At 44.3% G+C, this 23,228-nt stretch overlaps 1 protein-coding gene across 12 annotated transcripts in view; it reads right to left on the bottom strand.

Moving 5' to 3' along the window:
• The window catches only part of entrep2 (endosomal transmembrane epsin interactor 2), a 98,319-nt gene that overhangs the window by 58,910 nt on the left and 16,181 nt on the right, over positions 1-23,228 (bottom strand). For 10 of the 12 annotated variants that reach the window (XM_043680321.2, XM_087982171.1, XM_087982167.1 and 7 more), the window contains one exon: positions 19,196-19,252. In XM_043680321.2, the coding sequence (XP_043536256.2) occupies positions 19,196-19,252 (57 nt within the window). Of the gene's footprint in view, positions 1-19,195; positions 19,253-21,190; positions 21,287-23,228 lie in introns of those variants that run through there. The other 2 variants (XM_087982177.1, XM_087982169.1) reach the window with 2 other exon arrangements.

Genomic DNA, 23,228 nt, shown 5'->3' with positions numbered 1-23,228 from the left:
ATCTACAAAGGGAAGAAAGGGCAATTCCAGGTATGAATTCTGAAGAAGAATAGGGGTGTCAGGGGTTCCTGCCCCCGGGGATCCACCAGGAACCCTTGATAAACCTGAAGGTGGGACCCTGTAGGGAAGAGGTAGTCTTCCTAGTAGATACGGGGGCAGCACGGTCATCGCTGTTTTTTAAACCAAAGAAAATAGGAATGTCAACACGGTCAATTACTGTTTTGGGGGTAAAAGGGGAAGGATTTACTGTTCCAGTATTTGAACCTATGATGATAGAAGGTCCTAAGGATGGAGTCACAGGGGAACTGTTCTATATCCCTGATATAGAAAGTAACTAATTAGGGAGAGATTTAATTATCCTCTTAGGACTGGAAATTGGAATTCAGGAAAAAGAATTAGTTGTACAAATGGTAATGTTGACAGAGGATGTGGAGACAGAGAGAGACTCTATTGTATGGGCTAGAGAAGGGAATCGTGGAAAACTACCCTCCCTTAGAAATAAGTTTAAAAAGGAAAGGGGATGTTGTCTGTGAGCGACAATATCCCACTTCCATAGAAGGTAAACGAGGACTGCAGCTAGTAATTGAGGGACTGATTAGAGATGGACTGTTGGAGCCATGTATGTCTCCTTATAATACCCCAATTGTACCAGTGCGGAAATCCGATGGAACGTATCGATTGGTGCAGGATTTGAGAACATTGAATCGAATAGTACAGATCAGGCACCCAGTGGTGCCAAACCCCTACACGTTATTAAGTAAGAACCCTCATAACCACAAATGGTTTAGTGTGATAGATTTAAAGGATGCCTTTTGGGCTTGTCCCTTGGCGGAGGAAAGTAGGAGTTTGTTTGCCTTTGAATGGGAAGATCCCAAGACCGGATGGAAACCGCAATACGGTGGACCGTGCCCCCCCCCCCCCCCAAATGGGCTTATGGAATCCCTGAATTTATTTGGACAGATGCTAGAACAAATATTGGAGAAATTTAGCAGCCCCAAGGAAACTACCCTGTTGCAGTATGTAGACGACCTCTTAGTAACAGGAAAAAGAAGAGAAAGAGTAGTAGAAGCCACTAACAAATTATTGAATTTCCTGGGTCAGCAGGGACTGCAAGTATCTAAAAACAAACTATATAATATGTGAAGCGAGAAGTGAAATACTTAGGACATTTAGTTAGTGAGGGAAAGTGAAAAATTAAGCCCGGAACGCAGAGAGGGAATAGTGGGGATGCCGCTGCCCAGGACTAAACGGGAGTTACGTAAATTTTTGGGTCTAATGGGATATTGCAGATTGTGGATTGATTCTTATACTCAAAAGACTAAGAAATTATATCTCAAACTATTAGAGGAGGAACCAAAGTGTCTAAGTTGGGATGATGAGGAAAAAGAACTAGTTGAGGAACTCAAAAGAGATCTGATCCATGCCCCCGTGTTCGCCTTACCTTCTCTAGATAAACCTTTCCACCTCTTTGCTACTGTAAATAAGGGAGTGGCTTTGGGAGTATTAACCCAGAGGTGGGGAGGAATGAAACAGCCAGTAGCATATCTTTCTAAGATATTGGATCCAGTATCCCGGGGCTGGCCTGAGTGTGTGCAGGCCGTGGCTGCCACTGCACTGTTGGTGGAGAAAAGCAGAAAGCTTACATTTGGGAAAGCCCTAATAATAAACACCCCACACCAAGTGAGAGTGATCCTAAACCAAAAAGCTCAGCGATGGTTGACAGACTCGCGGATTCTGAAATGAGGCAATATTAACAGAAAAGGATGATCTAGTGTTGGTCACGGACAACTGTTTAAATCCAGCTGCCTTTCTTTGGAAAGGGGAAGTAGAATCTCCTCAGAATCCAGAGCATGACTGCCTGGACATTATAGAATACCAAACTAAGGTCCGCATGGGCCTAAGAGATGTTCCGCTTCATGCAGGAGCTCGACTTTTTATAGACGGATGATCCCGGGTGCCTGAAGGGAAAAGACATAATGGGTATGCAGTCGTAGACTGGATGAAAGGTAGTGTGGTAGAGGCAGGAAGGTTGCCAAATGGGTGGTCAGCTCAGACCTGTGAACTCTATGTATTGGAAAGAGCCCTTAGGGCGTTAGAAAATAAAGAGGGAACAGTATACACTGACTCTAAATATGCATTTGGTATTTTGCACACTTTCGGTAAGATATGGCAGGAAAGAGGACTGATCAATGGCCGGGGGAAGGAATTAGCATGAGGAGTTAATTAAACGGGTCTTGGAGTCCCTATTACTCCCCCAAGAAATAACAGTAGTACATGTAAATGGTCATCAGAAAGGAAATGAACCAGAAACTAGGGGGAATAGATTAGCCACTTCATCGGCTAAAGGAAGCAGCCCTGAACCCACAAGAAATGGAGATTCATTCCCTAATACCTACTGTCCCAGGTCCTCGGGAAGCTCCTATATTTACTGAAAGAGAGGAAAAAGAATTTGAAAAATTTAGGGGCTGCAAAAACAGCAAACGGGCATTGGATGTTACCTGATGGAAGGGAAATGTTAAACAAAATGATGATGCGAGGAAATTATGGCTGTCTTACATCAAGGCAGCAATTGGGGGGTACAAGCAATGTGTGATTTAGTTCTTAGGGAATATGGATGTAAAGGAATATATACAATTGCTAAACAAATATGTGAGGGATGTGTAATATGCAGGAAGGTAAATAAGAAAGCCTTGAGAAAACATACCCTGGGAGGAAGAGACCCGGGATTGAGACCCTTCCAGAGTATACAAGTAGATTATACTCAACTACCCAGATAGGAAGACTGAAATATATGCTGGTCATAGTAGATCACTTATCTGGTTGGGTTGAGGCATACCCCCTAGCTACTGCCACTGCGAGAGGGGTGTCTAAAACAATATTAGAGCACATAATTCCCCGATTATGGGCTAGTGAACCACATAGATTCCGACCAAGGAACTCCTTTTACCTCTAAAGTGTTATGGGGGTAATGAAAGGGTTGGGAATTTCCTAGGACTTCCATACTCCATGGCACCCGCAATCATCAGGAAGGGTTGAGAGAATGAACCAAACACTCAAACGACAGCTTTCTAAATTGATAATAGAAACCAGACTCCCTTGGACCAAATGTTTACCTATAGCTCTCTTGTACGAACAGCCCCAAGGAAAGACTTGGGACTATCCCCCTACGAAATCTTATTTGGATTACCTTATCTGGGAACGAATGGAGAATTGCCAATTCCCAAAACTAAAGACTTGTTCTTAAAGAACTATATACTGGGCTTGTTGTCCTCTTTGTCTTTCCTCAGGAAACAGGGTTTATTGGCACAGACTCCGCCTCTTGAATTCACCGTTCATCCCAGCGGGCCGGGAGATTGGGTCTTAGTAAAATCATGGACAGAGACTAAATTACAACTGGACTGGGAAGGGCCGTACCAGGCTCTTTTGACTACCAAAACGGCAATAAGGACGGTGGAGAAAGGCTGGACTCACTACACTCAGATAAAAGGGCCAGTGGAATCTCCAATTGAGGAAGAAGTCTGGACAGTCGAATCAACCCAAGAACCGCTGAAACTCTGACTAAAGAGACTGAGTAACTGATTATACAGTGGCGACGCGAGCGCGGGATTATTTCTGTAGGATTGTATATTAAGTCTTTTTGCACTTCACGATTTTTAGAATACAAGGATAGATTAGATTACATTACAGCGTGGAAACAGGCCCTTCGGCCCAATAAGTCCACACCGACCTGCCGAAGCGCAACCCACCCGTGCCCCCTACATTTACCCCCTACCTAACACTACAGGCAATTTAGCATGGCCAATTCACCTGACCTGCACATCTTTGGACTGTGGGAGGAAACCGGAGCACCCGGAGGAAACCCACGCAGACACGGGGAGAACGTGCAAACTCCACACAGTCAGTCGCCTGAGGCGGGAATTGAACCCGGGTCTCAGGCGCTGTGAGGCAGCAGTGCTAACCACTGTGCCACCGTGCCGCCCACTGGGGATGCTGGGGATGCTTAGAGTTATGATACTAGCCCTCTTAGTATTGGGATTTTGTCAAATATCATTTTCATATGTGTTATTAACGGTCCCTGAGTCTGATAATCCACAAGTAATAGACGCTGATGCATGCAGCTTAGTCAACTGTGGGGATGTAGATAATCAGAGACAGTACCGCAGCTCAGAGATACATCTTAAGTCCTATGGGGATGGCCTCGGGGATGGTACTTGGTATAATGGTCTCGTCACAGTACTCCGGGCCCCCTTCCGACCAGCTCTCGATTGTCCCGATTAAAAAGTGTAACCCAATATACCTAGCGATAAAGAAAACCGCATGGCACGAAGCAATTCTGGGGAGCATCGATCAGGTACAATTAAATGAAACATTTGGGATAGAAATGAAAACAAACAGGAATGATTTGTCGGGCTGTTGTTTTCGAATTAGCGTAGGACAGGGAAAACGGGCAGAACTACTGGATAATAAGGTACAACCTTTCACCCCTCCCAATGACCTTAAAATAGTAAAAATTATAGATGTAAAGGACTTAAAACAGACCATTGAAATAGAAACTGGGTACGGGGCTGCAAATGTCTGGGTTGAATGGGTAAAGTATACTGTAAAAAGTCTGAATAAGCAATTGCTATGCATGTGCCTCCGGTAGGCCAGTGGCCCAGGTGGTTCCCTTTCCGCTCGGGTGGAAGCGAGACAGAAAGGGTATGAAATGTATGGTAGCCCTGTATCAGGATAAGACTGCATGGAATGATAGGAACTGTACCTCCCTATCTCTGATGTTCCCTCCCTTGGAGAAGAAAGAGTCAAATGCCCCCCACTACGTTTTCAGCCGCAATCGGAAATCACACGTCGTGTGTGCGTAAACGAGGTACAAATCGGTCCAGAGATTTGGGGGAGCTGAAATTATGTACAGAGATTAAGAATGTCACCGAAACGGACAAGGGAGGGAACTACTCAGCACTGAAGGTTCCCCGAGCGGATCTATGGTAGTACTGTGGAGGCAAAATATTGAGACCCACCCTACCTCTGGATTGGAGAGGGGTATGTCCAATTGTACAATTGGCAATTCCATTTACCCTGGCATTTGAGAAGGAAAAGATAGTAGGGAAAAATAGAAGGAGTAAGAGATCACTGTTAGACACTTTGTTCGATGACAGGATTTATCTCGATTCTGTAGGAGTCCCTAGGGGAGTGCCTGATGAGTTCAAGGTTCGTAATCAGATTGCAGCAGGCTTTGAATCAGCTCTCTTTTGGTGGGTAACAATTAATAAAAATGTAGATTGGATAAATTATATTTTCTATAATCAACAGCGGTTTATAAATTATACAAGAGATGCGGTTAAAGGAATATCAGAACAGCTTGATGCCACAAGTAGGATGGCATGGGAAAACAGAATGGCCCTTGATATGATTTTAATGGAAAAAGGGGTGTGTGTGAGTGAGAGAGATGTTTAGGAGGAAGCTGTTGTACCTTCATTCCTAATAACACTGTGCCTGATGGGCCTTAAGGGGATTGACTACCTTAGCAGAGGAACTGGCTGAGAATTCAGGAGTAGACACATCTCTCACGGGATGGCTTGAATCCTGTTTTGGAAAATGGAAGGGGGTGGTGGTTTCCATCCTTACTTCCCTGATAGTAGTAGTCGGGGTATTGGTAGCCATTGACTGTTGTATCATACCCTGTATACAAGGGCTCACCCAAAGACTGATTGAGACAGCCTTGATGAAACAGATGCCCCTAAAAGGGAATCAGGCAGAGGAACTTTATAGATTAAATAATGAGGGGGTGAGTGAGACCAAGATGGATGAAATCTCTGGAATGATGCTTGTGAATTTTGGGGGCGATGCTTAAAAGAAAAATGCAAAAGATAACATATTATAATTAAAGAAAAAGGGGGAAATTGTGCGATATAGGTAGTGTTATTTCTGCAATCATAATTACTTATGCAAGGTAAATGAACTCACACTAGTGTATAATTGTTTCAACCAAGAGCTGAGTCAACAAGAATGAAAACTATGTGAAGGAAATATATAATTGTTTTTGTATTAGCTAAAATGTGCATACAAGAATGAAACGTGCCTACAAACAATGGTAGATGTTACAGACAAATAGATAAGGTGCTGTGAGGATGTAGGTTAAGCCAGATATGCTTGTACAAACAGTAGTTATAAGCATCTGTTTCCCACTTCTGCAAAAACAAAAAACAAACCCCAATTAAAAGGTCATAAGGTTCAATATGGTTGAGGAATGGGAGGAAATGTCACAAGTGGGGGAAATAGATGGCAGTGAAGTAGGATATACCTAACAATGGACCACAGCAGGATGTGGTTAAATGGCCAAATAAAACTTGTACTATGTTATGCACAAGGCCGGATAAGGCAGGAGGTAAGCAATAGTAATGGGCACCAGGTTTGGAGTAATGAATCCTATATAAGATATATACTTGCTAAACTCTGTGTGTCTATTTTAGACACCACGCTTGCAAGCATATAATAAACATACTGATTGCTTCAGATCTTGTCTCAGACTGAAATTATTGAAGTGAGTGAGCTTCGTTTCTCACAGAAAGCACTCCACTCCCTGTGGTGCCCACCTCTTCCTGAACAGCTCAAGGGTGTTGGTAGACACCGCGTGCTCTTTGGTATTCCTTTTTTGAGGACTGATTTCTTACAGAATCAATGTGTTTCAGGCATAATTCATCCCACATTAGGGAACGGTTGTTTCACTGACTGGGTACAGCCTGGGTGTTATTCTTTTTTTACTTTTGAGAAAAGCACTATGTTGATTTTGTGGCAGGGCTTAGCCCTTGCACTCTGATTTTCTTTTTTTTGTATATGTTTTCATATATTTTTTAGTGTTTGGTTCAGCCCCTGTGAGAGTGCACCTTTCCATATGAGTTGTTACTGTGGATAGCGCTAGCCCTTTGTTGGTGGACTAGGCATCTGTAAAGACTGAACACCTGTGTGTGGGTGCTGGGAGCTGAGCATTTGCTGCATCCTGGAGTTCGGGAGTGGACCAAACCCCTGTGAGTTAACTGCGCCTTTACAATGTACTGTGTTCCTGAGAGTGGGCCTGGTTCTCTAATGGAGACTTAACACCTGTGTGTACTGTGGGGTGTGTATTTGCTGTCTTCAGGAGTAGACTGCGCATACCAGAGTGGACTCTGTTTTTGGCAATGGACTCTGCAGATTGCAGTGGACTCTATTTCTGACAATGCACTTTGCATACTGGAGTAGACTCTGTTCCTGGGAATGGCCTCTACATTTTGAAGAGAACTGTTTATGGTAAGGGACTCTGTTTGTTGCTAATTGACTCTGTCTGGTTTGTTGGGCTTATCACTTGCACTGCCTTGTGTGTCCATGGGTCTGACAGGCCTGCGAGCTGGGAGGCTGTTGGCTGTTTTGAGCGCTGTTGTCCTGAGAAGGAGTAATCGGGACAGGCTGTCCTAGAGGTGGTCGGAAGGTGCCTGAATGGCTGAGCACCATAAGATGCGTAGGGGCAGGCTGAGATTCGAAGGCCTGTGCACTGCTCTGAGCACTGTCATCCCAAGGAAGGGGATGGGCTGTCCTGGAGGTGATCGGAAGGTGTGTCAGGGCAGTCAACAGGCCGGATGGCGCATCAGGGTGGGAGAGAGCCAGGTAGTACATAGGAGCAGACCGAGAGCTGTCACCCTGGTCAGGTACCGGGGCGAGCCATCCTTGAATGGCCGGAAGGTGCGATAGGGCGGTTAGAGAAGTCGGAAGGTGGGTAGGCCATCCTGATCGCTGTCGTACTTGGGGCAGGGTGTGTGTGTGGAGACAGGACAGGCTGTCTGAGAGGTCGCCAGGAGGGACATGAGGCACATAGAGTGAGCTGCCTTTGTGTCGCCGGAAGGTGGGAGGGCTGGGTAGTTTGCTAGGTTGCTGGGGGTGTCTGTGTTATATGCACTGTTTTATTGGACTATCTGTTTGTGATTTGTTTCATTCTTGATAATATTAAGGTGGGATTTGAGGTTCGTTCTCCCCCTTTGTTTTCTTCTGTATGGTGAAGTTTGGGGTCAGCCCCCCGCCCTCCGCAAATATTCATGGAGTCATAGATGTACAGCACGGAAACCGACCCTTCGGTCCAACTCGTCCATGTTGACCAGATATCCCAACCCAATCTAGTTCCACCTGCCAGCACCCGGCCCATATCCATCCAAACCCTTCCTATTCATATACCCATCCAGATGCTTTCTAAATGTTGTAATTGTACCAGCCTCCACTACATCCGCTGAAATCCCATTCTATACATGTACCACCCTCTGCACGAAAAAATTGCCCCTTAGGTCTCTTATCTTTCCCCTCTCACCCTAAATCTGTGCCCACTAGTTCTGGACTCCCACGCTCTAGGGAAAAGACCTTGTCTATTTATCCTATCCATGCCCCTCATGATTTTATAAACCTATGTAAGGTCATCCCTCAGCCTCCGATGCTCCAGGGAAAACAGCCCTAGTCTATTCAACCTCTCCCTATAGCTCAAATCCTCCAACCCTGGCATCCTTATACATCTTTTCTGAACACTTTCAAGTTTCACAATATCTTTCCGATAGGAAGGAGACCAGATTTGCACACAATATTCCAGCAGTGGCCTAACCAATGTCCTGTACAGCCGCAATATGACCTCCCAACTCCTGTATTCAATACCTTGACCAATAAAGGAAAGCATACCAAACTCCGCCTTCACTATCCTATCTACCTGCAACTCCATTTTCAAGGAATTATGAACCTGCACTCCAAGGTCTCTTTGTTCAGCAACACTCCTTAGGATCTTACCATTAAGTGTATAAGTCCTGCTAAGACTTGCTTTCCCAAAATACAGCACCTCACATTTATCTAAATTAAACTCCATCTGCCACTTCTTAGCCCATTGGCCCATCTGAGCAAGATCCTGAGGTAACCTTCTTCACTGTCCACTACACCTCCAATTTTGGTGTCATCCAGTCATACTAACTATCCCTCTTATGCTCACATCCAAATCAGTTATGTAAATGATAAAAAGTAGTGGACCCAGCACCGATCCTTGTGGCACTCCACTGGTCACAGGCCTTCAGTCTGAAAAACAACCCTCTACCACCACCCTCTGTCTTCTATCTTTGAGCCACTTCAAATGGCTAGTTCTCCCTGTATTCCATGAGACCTAATCTTGCTAACCAGTCTCCCATTGCTGTTTTTGTAAACTGTTCTTCATTTTAACTGTTGTTTTTTAACTTAAACTGTTTAATATAATGAAACAAGGAGAATTATAATCTCCTTAGTTTAGGGGACTGACTGTGCAAACTGGCCACAGTCAGTACTGTTGTTCGTTTCTGTTTTTGGGGACCTGATTCCTGAACTTGAAGATTTTTACACAGCCAGTTTGATAACTGGTATTCTTTTTTTAATTGAGGACTGATTTCTAAACTGGCTGATCTACACAGCCAATGTGTTACAGGTGTATTTCAGTTCTCATTAGGGGACTGTTGTTTCACAGGCTGGTTACAGCCTGTGTTATTCTTTTATTTTTGATTCGAGAAAAGGACCATACTGATTTAAGTGGCGGAGATTTAGCCCATGCACTCTGGTTTTCTTTCTTGTTTGCATGTGCCTTCACTTTTTGGTGTTTGGGCTGAGCCCCTGTGAGATACTGCACCTTTCTAAATGAACTGTTCCCATGTGAGTAGGCCTGGCCTCTGTGGGTAGACCAGGTCTCTGTGTGTGCTGGGAGGTGAGCATTTGCTACCTGTTGGAGTGGACCATCCTCTGTGAGTTAACTGCACCTTTTACAATGAACTGTATTCCTATGAATGGACCTGGTTCTCTGGGGATAGACCAGGCTTCAATGGATGATTGAACTCGTGTGTGTGTGTGCGCGCGCGCGCTGTGGGGTGTGTATTTGCTGCCTTCAGAAGTGGACTCTGTCTTCAGGTGTGTGCTCTGTTTCTGGCAATGGTCTCTATTCCTGGCAATGGACTCTGCATTCTGGAGAGAACTGTTGGTAATTGACTCTGTCTTGTTGCTTGTTGGGTTTACTCTGTCTTGTATGTCTCTGGGTCTGCCAGGCCTCACTATGAGCTGAGAGGCTCAAAGGTTGTCCCAGAAGCTTTCACCCTGCAAGCTGGAGGGTGAGTAGGCCATTCTGAGAACTGGAAGGTGGGTAGGCTGTCCCAAGAGCCTGAAGGTAGGTAGGCCACCCTGATGCTGGTCACCCCGAGAGCCGGAAGGTGGGTAGGCCATTCTGAGCACTGTTGCTCCTAGAAGGGGTAATCGAGGCAGGCTGTTCTCGAGGTAGTTGGAAGGTGTGTCAGTGGCTGAGAGCCAGAAGGTGCGTAGGGGCTGGCCAAGATCCAGAAGGCTTATGGGCTTCCCTGTGCACCACTGCCCCATGGAGGGGGAACGGACTATCCTAGAAGTGGCCAGAAGGTGTCAGGGCAGTCCACCAGACTGGCTGAGAGTCAGATGTATGTAGGGGTGGACCGAGAGGCTGGTAGGCTATCCTCAGCCCTGTCAGCCTGGGAAGGTACTAGGGCGGGTTGTCCTAGAGGTAGCCGGAGGTGCGAGGTGAGTAGGCCGTCCTGATTGCTATGGTTCTGAGGGGCGGGGGGGTATGGGGAAACCAGACAGGCTGTCCTAGAGGTGGGCATGTGGTGAACTGAGAGCCAGAAGGGGCATGGGGTGGGCTGCCTTTGAGTGGCCGGAAGGTGGGAGGGATGGGTGGTTTGCTGGGTTGCCAGAGGTGTCCAGGAAGCTTTTCTAACGCAGTATGTAGATTGTCCAACCAGAGGGGAGGCCATATTGGATTTGGTACTCGGTAATGAACCGGGACAAGTGGTGGGCTTGTTAGTGGGTGAACATTTTGGTGATGGTGACCACAATTCTGTGACTTTCACCTTGGTTATGGAGAGAGATAGGTGCGCACAACAAGGTAGATTTTATAATTGGGGGAAGGGAAATTACGATGCTGTAAGGCAGGATTTGAGGAGCATACGTTGGGAGCATAGGCTGTCAGGGAAGGATGTGGTGGAAATGTGGAACTTTTTCAAAGAGCAGATACGACGTGTCCATGATATGTATGTACCTATCAGGCAGGAAAGAAATGGTCGTGTGAGGGAGCCTTGGTTGACGAGAGAGGTTGAATGTCTGGTAAAGAGGAAGAAGGAGGCTTACATAAGGTTGAGGAAACAGGATTCAGACAGAACAGTGGAGGGATACAGGATAGCCAGAAGGGACCTGAAGAAAGGGATTAGGAGAGCTAAGAGAGGGCATGAAAAATCGTTGGCGGATAGGATCAAGGATAACCCCAAGGTATTTTATGCGTATGTGAGAAACCTGAGAATGACGAGAACGAGGGTAGGTCCGATCAAGGACAGTAGTGGGAGACCGTGTATTGAGTCGGAAGAGATAGGAGAGGTCTTGAACAAGTACTTCTCTTCAGTATTTACGAACGAGAGGGACCGTATTGTAGAAGAGGAGAGTGTGAAATGGACTGGTAAGCTAGAAGAGATACCTGTTAGGAAGGAAGATGTGTTGGACATTTTGAACAACTTGAGGATAGACAAGTCCCCCGGGCCTGACGGGATATATCCTAGGATTATGTGGGAAGCAAGAGAGGAAATTGCAGTACCGTTGGCAATGATCTTCTCGTCTTCACTGGCAACGGGGGTGGTACCAGGGGACTGGAGAGTAGCGAATGTTGTGCCCCTGTTCAAAAAAGGGAATAGGGATAACCCCGGGAATTACAGGCCTGTTAGTCTTACTTCTGTGGTAGGCAAAGTAATGGAAAGGGTACTGAGGGATAGGATTTATGAGTATCTGGAAAGACACTGCTTGATTAGGGACAGCCAGCACGGATTTGTGAAGGGTAGGTCTTGCCTTACAAGTCTTATTGAATTCTTCGAGGAGGTGACCAAGCATGTGGATGAGGGTAGAGCAGTGGATGTAGTGTACATGGATTTTAGTAAGGCATTTGATAAGGTTCCCCATGGTAGGCTTATGCGGAAAGTCAGGAGGCATGGGATAGAGGGAAATTTGGCCAATTGGATAGAAAACTGGCTAACCGGTCGAAGGCAGAGAGTGGTAGTAGATGGTAAATATTCAGCCTGGAGCCCAGTTACAAGTGGAGTTCCGCAGGGATCAGTTCTGGGTCCTCTGCTGTTTGTAATTTTTATTAATGACTTAGATGAGGGAGTCGAAGGGTGGGTCAGTAAATTTGCAGATGATACGAAGATAGGTGGAGTTGTGGACAGTGAGGAGGGCTGTTGTCGGCTGCAGAGGGACTTAGATATGATGCAGAGCTGGGCTGAGGAGTGGCAGATGGAGTTCAACCCTGCCAAGTGTGAGGTTGTCCATTTTGGAAGAACAAATAAGAATGCGGAATACAGGGTTAATGGTAGGGTTCTTAGTCAGGTGGAGGAACAGAGGGATCTTGGGGTCTATGTACATAGATCTTTGAAGGTTGCCACTCAGGTGGATAGAGTTTGTAAGAAGGCCTATGGAGTATTATCGTTCATTAGCAGAGGGATTGAATTCAAGAGTCGTGAAGTGATGTTGCAGCTGTACAGGACTTTGGTTAGGCCACAGTTGGAGTACTGTGTGCAGTTCTGGTCGCCTCACTTTAGGAAAGATGTGGAAGCTTTGGAGAGGGTGCAGAGAAGATTTACCAGGATGTTGCCTGGAATGGAGAATAGGTCGTACGAGGATAGGTTGAGAGTTCTCGGCCTTTTCTCGTTGGAACGGCGAAGGATGAGGGGTGGCTTGATAGAGGTTTATAAGATGATCAGAGGAATAGATAGAGTAGACAGTCAGAAACTTTTTCCCCGGGTACAACAGAGTGTTACAAGGGGACATAAATTTAAGGTGAAGGGTGGAAGGTATAGGGGAGATGTCAGGGGTGGGTTCTTTACCCAGAGAGTGGTGGGGGCATGGAATGCGCTGCCCGTGGGAGTGGTAGAGTCGGAATCATTGGCGACCTTTAAGCAGCATTTGGATAGGTACATGGATGGGTACTTAATCTAGGTTAGAAGTTCGGCACAACATCGTGGGCCGAAGGGCCTGTTCTGTGCTGTATTGTTCTATGTTCTATGTGTCTGTTACATATGCACTGTTGTTCGGTTTATCAAACTCTGTATATGATTGTGTTCACTGTTTTCTTTTTGATAATGTAAAGTGGGATTCAAGGTTACTTGTTTCCATGCGAACTGGTTGTATGGTGAGGTTTGTAGTCTAGCTTTGCCACCCTTTCCCCTGTAAAATGCTGTTTCTTGTATATGGCTGATTTACACAGCCAGTTTGTCGATTGGTATCCCTTTTATTTCATTGAGGACTGATTTCTAAACTTGTTGATCTACACAGTCAATGTGTTACAGGTGTATTTCAGTTCTCATTGTTTTACTCACTGGTTACAGCCTGTGTGTTACTCTTCTCCTTTGAGAAAAGGACGATACTGATTTTGTGGCCCTTGCATTCTGGTTTGGTTTTCTTTTTTTCATGTGCCTTCACTTATTGGTGTTTGGACTGAACCTGAGTCAATTGTACCTTTCCAAATGAACTGTTCCTCTGCGGGTAGGCCTGGCCCTGTGGGGGTGGGCAGGCCTCTGTAAAGACTGAACACCTGTGTATGCTGAGAGGTGAGCATTTGCTGCCTGTGTGCTGGAAACGCAACTGTGAGGAGTTAGTGAATTCTGTTACTGGATGTGAATTTTGTAATTGATTATGTTTGGGAGTGGGCCAGCTAGTATGTGGAGCGGCTGGGCGCTGGAGGGTTGATGACTGAGCTGGGGAGGGGGAGGGCAGCCGACAGCATGTCTATAGGAAAGCTGGTCAGGGGCTTTCCTTTACACATTGCCTGCACCCAGGTGCAAAGTGTTTGAAATTGTATATTGTGGGCTTTGGCCCATTCTAAACTCTGCCCTTAGCTGAAATTGACTTCTTTTTTTGGACTCCTGTCATTGAGGTACCTTTTAGGAGCTTAAAAATGTGTTGCTGGAAAAGCACAGCAGGTCAGGCAGCATCAAAGGAGCAGGAGAATCGACGTTTCGGGCATAAGCCCTTCATCAGGAAAGGGAACTTGTGCCTGTATCTGGTCTGGCTACATGTGGCTCCAGACACAAGCGATATGGCTGAGTTTTAACTGCCTAACCAACAAGGCCTGCATGCTGTGAATGAGTGGAGAAAAAAAAGCTATATAGAATTCTGACAGTGTGGAAACAGGCCATTTAGCCCAACAAGTCTACACTGGCCTTCTGAAGAGTATCCCACCCAGATCCATTCCCCTACCCTATTACTCTACATTTCCGCTGACTAATACACTTAGCCTACATATCCCTGAACACTGTGGGCAATTTAGCATGGCCAATTCACCTAACTTGTACATCGTTGGACTGTGGGAGGAAACCCATGCAGACACAGAAAGAATGTGCTAACTCCACACATAGCGCCCAAAGCTGGAATCAAACCTGGGTCCCTAGTACTGAGGAACCACTCTGCTGTCTGTTGACAGTTCATAATTGTTTACGTGTGGTTTATTTAGTTATCTATTTATTTGTAATAAATAGTAGTTCTATTTCACAACAGAAACCTGGTATGTGATTTATGTTAACCTGGGGTTATGACAGGTACATTGGACATAATGCATATTTTGATTTATATTTTAAATTTGTGATGACTGAGAAGAGTAGGGTTTGATTTCCAGTGCGCGGCCCAACAATTCGTGGCAATGTTGTTTCTTAACACAAACATGACAGAAAACACAGGCCCCCAGGTCATTATTTCATTTTATGTCTTAGTAATATTTTATACTAAAAGAGGGTATGAATATAAGGGCAGTAGGCACATGAGAACAACATCGCCAAATCTCTCTAATTTCAGACTTGAAAATGTATCACTTTTTTTCCTGATCACTGGGTCACATGCCTGGACATCCATCTCAAATAACTTTGAGGACACTGTCACTACAAGGACTGCCATGGCTCGCCAGGATCTTATTCTCCAGGATCTTATTGATGGGCCTTGAGCAGTGACTTTTACAACATAAATCATTTTGAACTATACAGTTAGGAAAGCATACTGGAAATAGTGTCTGTACTTGTGTGTGTATGAGAAGAAGCATGTGTAAGCCTCAGGTGTACACATACACGCGAAGAGCATGAGACACAGGAGCAGAAATTAGGCCATTGAACCCTACAAGTCCGCTTTGCCATTCAATCATGGCTGATAAGTTTCTCAACACCATTTATCTACTTTCTCCCCATAGCCTTTGATACTCAAGAACCTATCTATCTCTGTCTTAAATTTACTCAGTGGCCTGGCCTCCACAGCCTTCTGTGGCAATGAATTCTATAGATTCACCACTCTGGCTGAAGACGTTTTTCCTCCTTTACTCGAAGGCTGTGCCCTCTGGTCTTAGTCTCTCCTACCGAAGGAATCATCTTCCCAACATCTGCTCTGTTCAGGCCATTCAGTATTCTGTACGTTTCAATGATATCCTCCCCCCCCCCCCCCAATCCTTCTAAATTCCATTGAATATAAACTCAGAATTTTCCAACGTTCTTCATACGTTAAGCTTTTCATCCATGGGACCGTTCTCATGAACCTCCTCTGAATACGCTCCAGGATCAGTACACCCGTCCTGAGATATGGGGACCAAACTAGGCACAATAATCCAAATGTGGTCTAACCAGAGCCTCATAAGTACATTCCTGCTTTTTTAAATTCAAGTCCTCCCAAAATAAATGCCGTTACAGCATTTGCCTTCCTAACTACTCCCAAGTCTCTTTGCACTTCAGACTTCTGAATTTCCTCTCCATTTAGAAAATAGTTCATGCCTCTATTCTTCTACCAAAGTGCATGACCTCACTTTCCTATGTTGTAATCCATCTGCCACTTTTTTGCCCACTCTCCTAACTTGTCCAAATCCTTCTGAACAAAGAACATTTACAGCCCAGCAACAAGCCCTTTGGCCCTCCAAACCTGAGCCGATCCAAATCTACTGTCTAAACCTATTGCCCAATTCCTAAGCATCTGTATCCCACTGCTCCCCACTTACTCGTGCATCTGTCCAGACGCACCTTAAATTAATATACCATGCCTGCCTCTACTACCTCTGCTGGCAACACGTTCCAGGCACCTATCCCCCTCTGTGTAAAGTACTTTCCGCATGTATCCCCCTTAAACGTTTTACCTCTCACCTTGAACACACGACCTCTCATTATTGAATCCCTCACTCTGGGGAAAAAGCTTATCTCTATCCACCCTATCCATACCTTCGTGATTTTGTAGATCTCAATCAGGTTTCCCCCTCGACCTCCTTTTTCCTAATGAAAACAATCCTAACCTACTCAACATCTCTTCATAGCTAGCACTTCCATACCAGGCGACATCCTCGTAAACCTTGTCTGCACCCTCTCCAAAGCGTCCATACCCTTTTGGTAATGTGGTGACCAGAACTGCAGCCTCCCTGCCTCCTCCTGCTACCTATCCCTCTATTTATCTTTGTATCATCTGCAAACGTAGCCAGAATGCCCTCAGTTCCTTAATTTAGATTGTTAGTGTATGAAGTGAGAAGTTGTGTCCCAACACGGAGCCTTGCGGAACACCACTTGTCACCGGCTGCCTTCCTGAGAAGGACTCTTTTATCCCCACTCTCTGTTTCTGCCAGACAGCCAAGCTTCAATCCATGCTAGCACCTTACCTCTGACACCATAGGCCTTTAGACACTCAGTAGCCTCCAGTGTGGCACCTTGCCAAAGACCTCCTTGAAGTCCAGGTCGATAACATCCATTGACTCTCCTTAATCTAACCTACTCATTAGTTCCTCAAAGAATTCCAGGAGATTTTTCAGGCATGACCTCACCTTGATGAAACCATGCTGACTTGGCTTTATTTTACCATGCACTTCCAAGTACTCAGAAATCTCATCCTTCACAATGGATTCCAGGATCTTACCCATGACTGAGGTTAGGCTTCAGTATTCTGTAAGTTTCAAATAGATCACCCCTCATCCTTCTAAATTCAATAGGTCTATAATTTTTTTTGTGTTTTGCCTTACTCCCTTTTTAAATAGGAGTGTCATGTTAGCAATTTTCCAATCCTCTAGGACCCTTACTGAATGTAGCAATTCCTAAAAGATCACCACTGACACTTCCACTATCTCTTCAGATATCTCCCTTAGAAGTCTGGGGTGTAGTCCATCTGGTCCAGGTGATTTATCCACCTTCTGGCCATTCAGTTTTTCTAGTCACTTCTCCTTAGTGACGGCCACCATACTCAGCTCTGCCCCCTTACTCTCTTGAATTGTTGGAATATTATTCGTGTCTTACACTGCGAAGACTGATGTGAAGTAATTATTCAGTTCCTCGGCCATTTCCTTGTTCCCCACTACTATTTCATCAGCAAGATTTTCCAGCGGCTCAATGTCCACTTTTGCCTCTCTTTTGCCATTTGTATATCTGAAGAAACTCTTACAGTCTTCCTTTATATTACTGGCTAGCTTACTTTCCTATTTAATCCACTCCCTTTTTTTTGTTGTCCTCTGTTGGTCTTTATAAGCTTCCCAATTCTATGGTTTCCCACTGCCCTTCGCCGCATGATATACTTTCCCTTTTGCTTTTGTGCTATCCCTGACTTCCCAAGTCAGCCATGGTTGCCTCATCCTCCCTGTACCATGCTGCTTTTCCCTCTAGATGAATCTCTGATGTGTCTCCTGAATTATTCCCAGAAACTCCTGCCATTACTGTTCCACTATGTTTCCTGCTAGGGTCCTCTCCCAGTCCAATTCTACCCAGCTCTTATTTCATGCCTCTGTAGTTGCTTTTATTCAGCTGGAATACAATTACCTATTATTCTATCTACTCCCTCTCAAATTGCAGGGTAAATTCAATCATATTAACTCCTAAGAGTTCCTTCACCTTAAGCTCCCTTAGTCTATCTCACTGCACAACACTAAATCCAGTATTGTCTGTTCCCTAGTGGGCTCCAGCACAAATTGCTCCAAAAAGCCATCTCATAGACATTCCACAAATTCCTTTTCTTGCAGTCCACTACCAACCTGATTTTCCCAGTCCACCTGCATATTGAAATCCCCCACGATCACTGTAACTTTGCCTTTCCTACACATCTTTTCCATCTCCTGGTGTATCTTGTGCCCCAGCTCCTGACTACTGTTTAGAGGCCTGTACATAATTCCAACTGTCATTTTTTTTACCTTTTACAGTTTCTTAATTCTACCCACACAGATTCTACACACCTGATCCTACTTTGTTTCTTACTATTAATTTCATTTCATACTAATAAGGCAACCCCACTACCTCTGCTCACCTGGCTATTTTTTTGACAGGATGTATATCCTTGAATATCCAGCTCCTAATCCTGATCCCCTTGCAGCCACGTCTCCGTGATGCCCACCATGTCATACCTGCCAATTTCAATCAGCACCAAAAGCTCATTTACCTTATTCCTTATACTGTGTGCATTCAGGTATAACACCTTCAGTCCTGTATTAGCCACCCCTCTTCTCTGTCATTCGTTTGTCCAACGTGATTGAAGTTTGATTGCTATCCCTTTCCATATACTCTCTCCTATTTGTGTCTGTGCCGGAATTTTAATAATCTCTCCTGAATTCTGCACTCTTAATTCAACTCTAAATTCCTTCTTTAATTCAAGTTTTCTAATTTCCCCTATAACTGAGCCCTCTTCCCCTGTTTAGTTTAAGGCCCTGTCTCCAGCCTGAGTTCTGTAATGTAAATAGACAATTATAGTCTCCACGCATAATCTGGGAATAGAAATATGTTTCATGGAAAAAGGACTAGGCATTTCTGATTAATTCCCACAAGTAGCCACTGCTCTGTGCAAAGAGTAACTGTGTTGATTTTCTTAACTTTTAGTTGTCAGCCTCAGGCAAAATAGCTAAGCCTTAACTTGCGTTGCTCACACTTCTGGATATTTTCTGATCGAACTGTTCAGAGATTTAATTACACACCTCTGCAGCAGGTAGGTCGTGAACCAGGATCTCCTGGTTCAGAGATGAGCAAACTATCACTGCACCATAACAGCCCTCCACATTGTTATTATTCATAAAATCATTACCTAATGGTAATGAGATGGCAAAACCTGAGTGATATGACTGTACCACCCATAATGGCATTGATGCAATTCAACAGCCCTGTCTTGTTGCTCCGGTTAATTTGGTGCTGCTGTTGCTACTCACCACCAGGGAGATGGGTCTTTTCCAGGAAACAACACCAATTAGCCCTGATAAAAGCACCTGCAGAAAAGAAAACAAGAGTTTTGAGTCTTTATCTTAGACTGTAGGCTAATAATATGCTTCATCCCTGTCTTTTAGAACAACAACTCCCAGCAAAAGCAGCTCCGTATAGAACATAGAACAGTACAGCACAGTACAGGCCCTTCGGCACTTGATGTTGTGCCAACCTTTTATCCTGCTCTAAGATTAAACTAACCTACATAACCTTCATTTTACTATCATCCAAGGTGTTCCTAACGTGTCTGACTTTAGCACCACCACTGGCAGTGCATTCCATGCACCTGTAAAGGACCAACCTATTACATCTCCTCGAAATTTTCCTCCAATCACCTTAAAATTATGCCCCCTTGTGATAGCCATTTCTGCCCTGGGAAAAAGTCTCTGACTATTCACTCTATGCCTCTCATCATCACCTCTATCAAGTCACCTCTCATCCTTCACTCCAATGAGAAAGGTTGAGTGAGCTAGGGCCTTTTTTCATAAGACATGCCCTCCAGTCCAAGCAGCATCCTGGTAAATCTCCTCTGCACCCTCTCTAAAGTTTCCACATCCTTCCAATAATGAGGTGACCAGAACTGAACACAACATTCCAAGTGTAGTCTAACCAGGGCTCTACAGAGCTGCAGCATAACCTCGTGGCTCTTAAACTCAATCCCTCTGCTAATGAAAGCCAACATACCATTCCCTTTTTAAGAAGTCCATCAACTTGGATGGCAACTTTTGAGGGATCTATGGATGTGAATCCCAAGATCCCTCTGTTTCTCCACACTGCCAAGAATCCTGCCTTTAACCTTGTATTCTGCATTCAAATTCACCTTCCAAAATGAATCACTTCACACTTTTCCAGGTTGAACTCCATCTGCCACTTCTCAGCCCAGTTCCGCATCCTGTCAATGTCTTGTTGCAACTTGCAACAGCCCTCAACATTATCCACCACTCCACCAACCTTCGTGTCATCAGCAAATCTAACCACCCTTCCATTTCCTAATCCAAGTCATTTATAAAATTCACAAAAAGCAGAGGTATCAGAAGAGATCCCTGCAAAACACTACTGGCCATTGAGCTCCAGGCTGAATGCTTTCCATCAACTACCACCCTCTGTTTTCTATGGGCCACCCAATTCAAAACGCAAACAGCCAAATTTCCCTATATCCAATGCCTCCTTACTTTCTGAATGAGCCTACCATGGGGAGCCTTATCAAACGCCTTGCTAAAATCCATGTACACCACATTCACAGTTCTATCGTCAACGTGTTTTGTCACATTCTCAAATAATTCAATAAGGCTTGTGAGGCATGACCTGCCCTTCACAAAGCCATCTAACCAGCTCTAATCAATCTATTGTTTTCTAGGTAATCAGAAATCTTGTCTCTCAAAATCTTCTCTAATAATTTGCCCACCACAGTCGTAAGACTGATTGGTCTGTAAATTCCAGGATTATCCCTATTCCCTTTCTTGAACAAGGGAATAACATTTGCCACCCTCAAATCATCTGGCAAGACTCCAGTAGACAGTGAGTATGCAAAGATCATCACCAATGGCACCATCTCTTCCCTCGCTTCCTGTAGTAATCTTGGGTATATTCTGTCTGGATCAGTGGGCTTATCTATCCTTATAATTTTCAAATTTTTTAGCACATCTGCCTTCTTAACATCAACCTGTTTGAGCATATCAGCCTGTTTCACGCTGTCCTCACAAACATCAAGGTCCCTCTCAGTAGTGAATACTGAAGCAAAGTATTCATTAAGGACCTCCTCTAACTCCGCACACAAGTTCCCTCCACTACTCCGATTGGCCCTACCCCTCACTCTGGCCATCCTCTTGTATTTGACAACAATTAATGTTTTGAGAGACACATCTTCCTAATTCAAAAATAGCAATATAGCAACATTTTTTAATTCCAAAAGTTTAATTTATTTATTAAATGTGTGGACGTACTAGTATGACTTGAGAATTAAAGCAGATACGATAAGATCCAACTTGTTTCCATATTGGCCTATTCCTGTTTTGAATTTGCATGATCCTATGTTTGTATTTTCATATCATATTCCACTCTTTGGTTTCTCTATTATAACAAATATAATAGTTTTAATATTTACAACATATATTCCATTTAAAGTTACAGCCCAGTGGCAAAATATTTTAAATTGAAAATAACCAAAAGTGCAATAGGAATAAATCTTTCTCCCTGCATCATATTCTATCTGAGGACTGCTCCTGTTCCAACGTTCAAGAGTCAATCAGGGTTGTGCAGAGTGTGACAGCCAATGAAAGATCTCTCTCGGATATTCTCACTCAACACTCAGTCCTTAATGCTGACTGTAACATATTGTCAGAAGATCAACATGCACTCAACTTTTAAAAATCCTTGGAGATAGTGAGAACTGCAGATTCTGACGAGTCAGAATGGATAAAGAACGGAGCTGGAAAAAGCACAGCAGATCAAACAGCATCAGGGAAGGGAAGTCAACGTTTCAGGGCAGAATCTTTCATCAGTACTGCGGGAACGGGAAGGGAGCTGCAAAATAAATTGAGGGGTGGGGCTGTGGAAAAGGTGGGTGGGATGGCAATAGGTGGATGCAGGTAGGAGGTGATTGTGATTGATCAGTGGGAAGAGTGGAGCAGATAGGTGGGAAGGAAAATGGACAGGTAGGGTCAGGTTAAGGGGGTAGGGTGGAGAGGAAGGGCTGGGTCTGGGATGAGGTGGGAGTGTGGGGAGATTTGGAAGCTGGTGAATTCTACGTTAAGGCCGTATGCTCCTGAGGCAGAAGATAAGGTGTTCTTCCTCCAGTTTGCGTGTGGCCTTGTGTTATGAAACCAGGATCAGTCAACTGAGCTAACTGACCCCCACTTACCTATTTACAGTCTGTATCAATCATTCGGATGACGGGAACAAAGGTATGGTAGGTACATTTGCTGATATCATGAAGTTTGGTAAAAAAATGTGTCTGCAAAGGAATAAGCAGACATTTGGCAGATAGAGTACAGCATGGGTAAATGCGAACTTTTCTAGTTTGGCTAGAAGAATAGAGAAGCAGTACCCTATTTAGATGTAGAGAAGTTGCAGGACCCAATGGTACAGAGCAATCTGAGTGAGCTGGCACATTAGAATGCATTAACAGCAAGTGATTAGGAAGAAAAATCATATGTTATCATTTATTGCAAAGAGAACGAAATATGATGGAAGTGAAGTTATACTGCAACTGTACAGGGTATTGGTGAGTTCTGAGGAAGGGTCACTCGACCCAAAACGTTAACTCTGATTTCTCTCTAGATGCTGCCAGACCTGCTGAGCTTTTCCAGCAATTTCTGTTTGTGTTTCTGAACTACAGCATCCACAGTTTGATCAGTTTTTTTATAGCAAAGTATTGGTGAGGCTACATCTGGAGTACTGTGTCAATTTGACAAAGTATATAATTGCAAAGACCATATCTTTTCATTTTTCTGTATTTGGATTATGGACCAAAAAGAGGAAAGGACTGCGTTAGACCAAGGATTGTGGAAAGTTAACTCTTCAGTGATGATTAACCAGTGACTTAAAAACTGAACAATTACTGAGTCAACCTTTCCCTGTACCTTCAGTGAGAACCGCAACAACTTGGATGTAAAAAAAATTGAATAGAAGAATTGTGAATTATGGGGAGGGTAGTGTAGTACTCCAAAAGGATATTGACAAATTGATGGAGTGGATGGCAGGTGGCAGATGAGGTTCAATGCAGAGAGATGTGAGATGATATACTTTAATAGGAGGAACACTTAAAGACAATATAAAATAAAACACAATTCTAAAGTGGTTGCAGGAACAGAGAGATCTGGTGTACTATGTGCACAGGTTATTGGAAGTGATAGGACAACTGGAGAGAGCAGTAAATAAAGCATTCCTCTGCTTTATCAAAACAAGCATACAGTATCAGAGCAAGGAGGTGATATTAAACATACTTTTCAGACCTTTGCCAGAGTATTGCGAATAGTTCTG

The sequence above is a fragment of the Chiloscyllium plagiosum genome, unplaced genomic scaffold (assembly GCF_037043375.1).
Source record: "Chiloscyllium plagiosum isolate Xiang-an unplaced genomic scaffold, Cpla_swu_hap1 HiC_scaffold_42, whole genome shotgun sequence".
Classification (NCBI taxonomy): domain Eukaryota; kingdom Metazoa; phylum Chordata; class Chondrichthyes; order Orectolobiformes; family Hemiscylliidae; genus Chiloscyllium; species Chiloscyllium plagiosum.
This window is presented reverse-complemented; position numbering and strand designations above follow the sequence as displayed.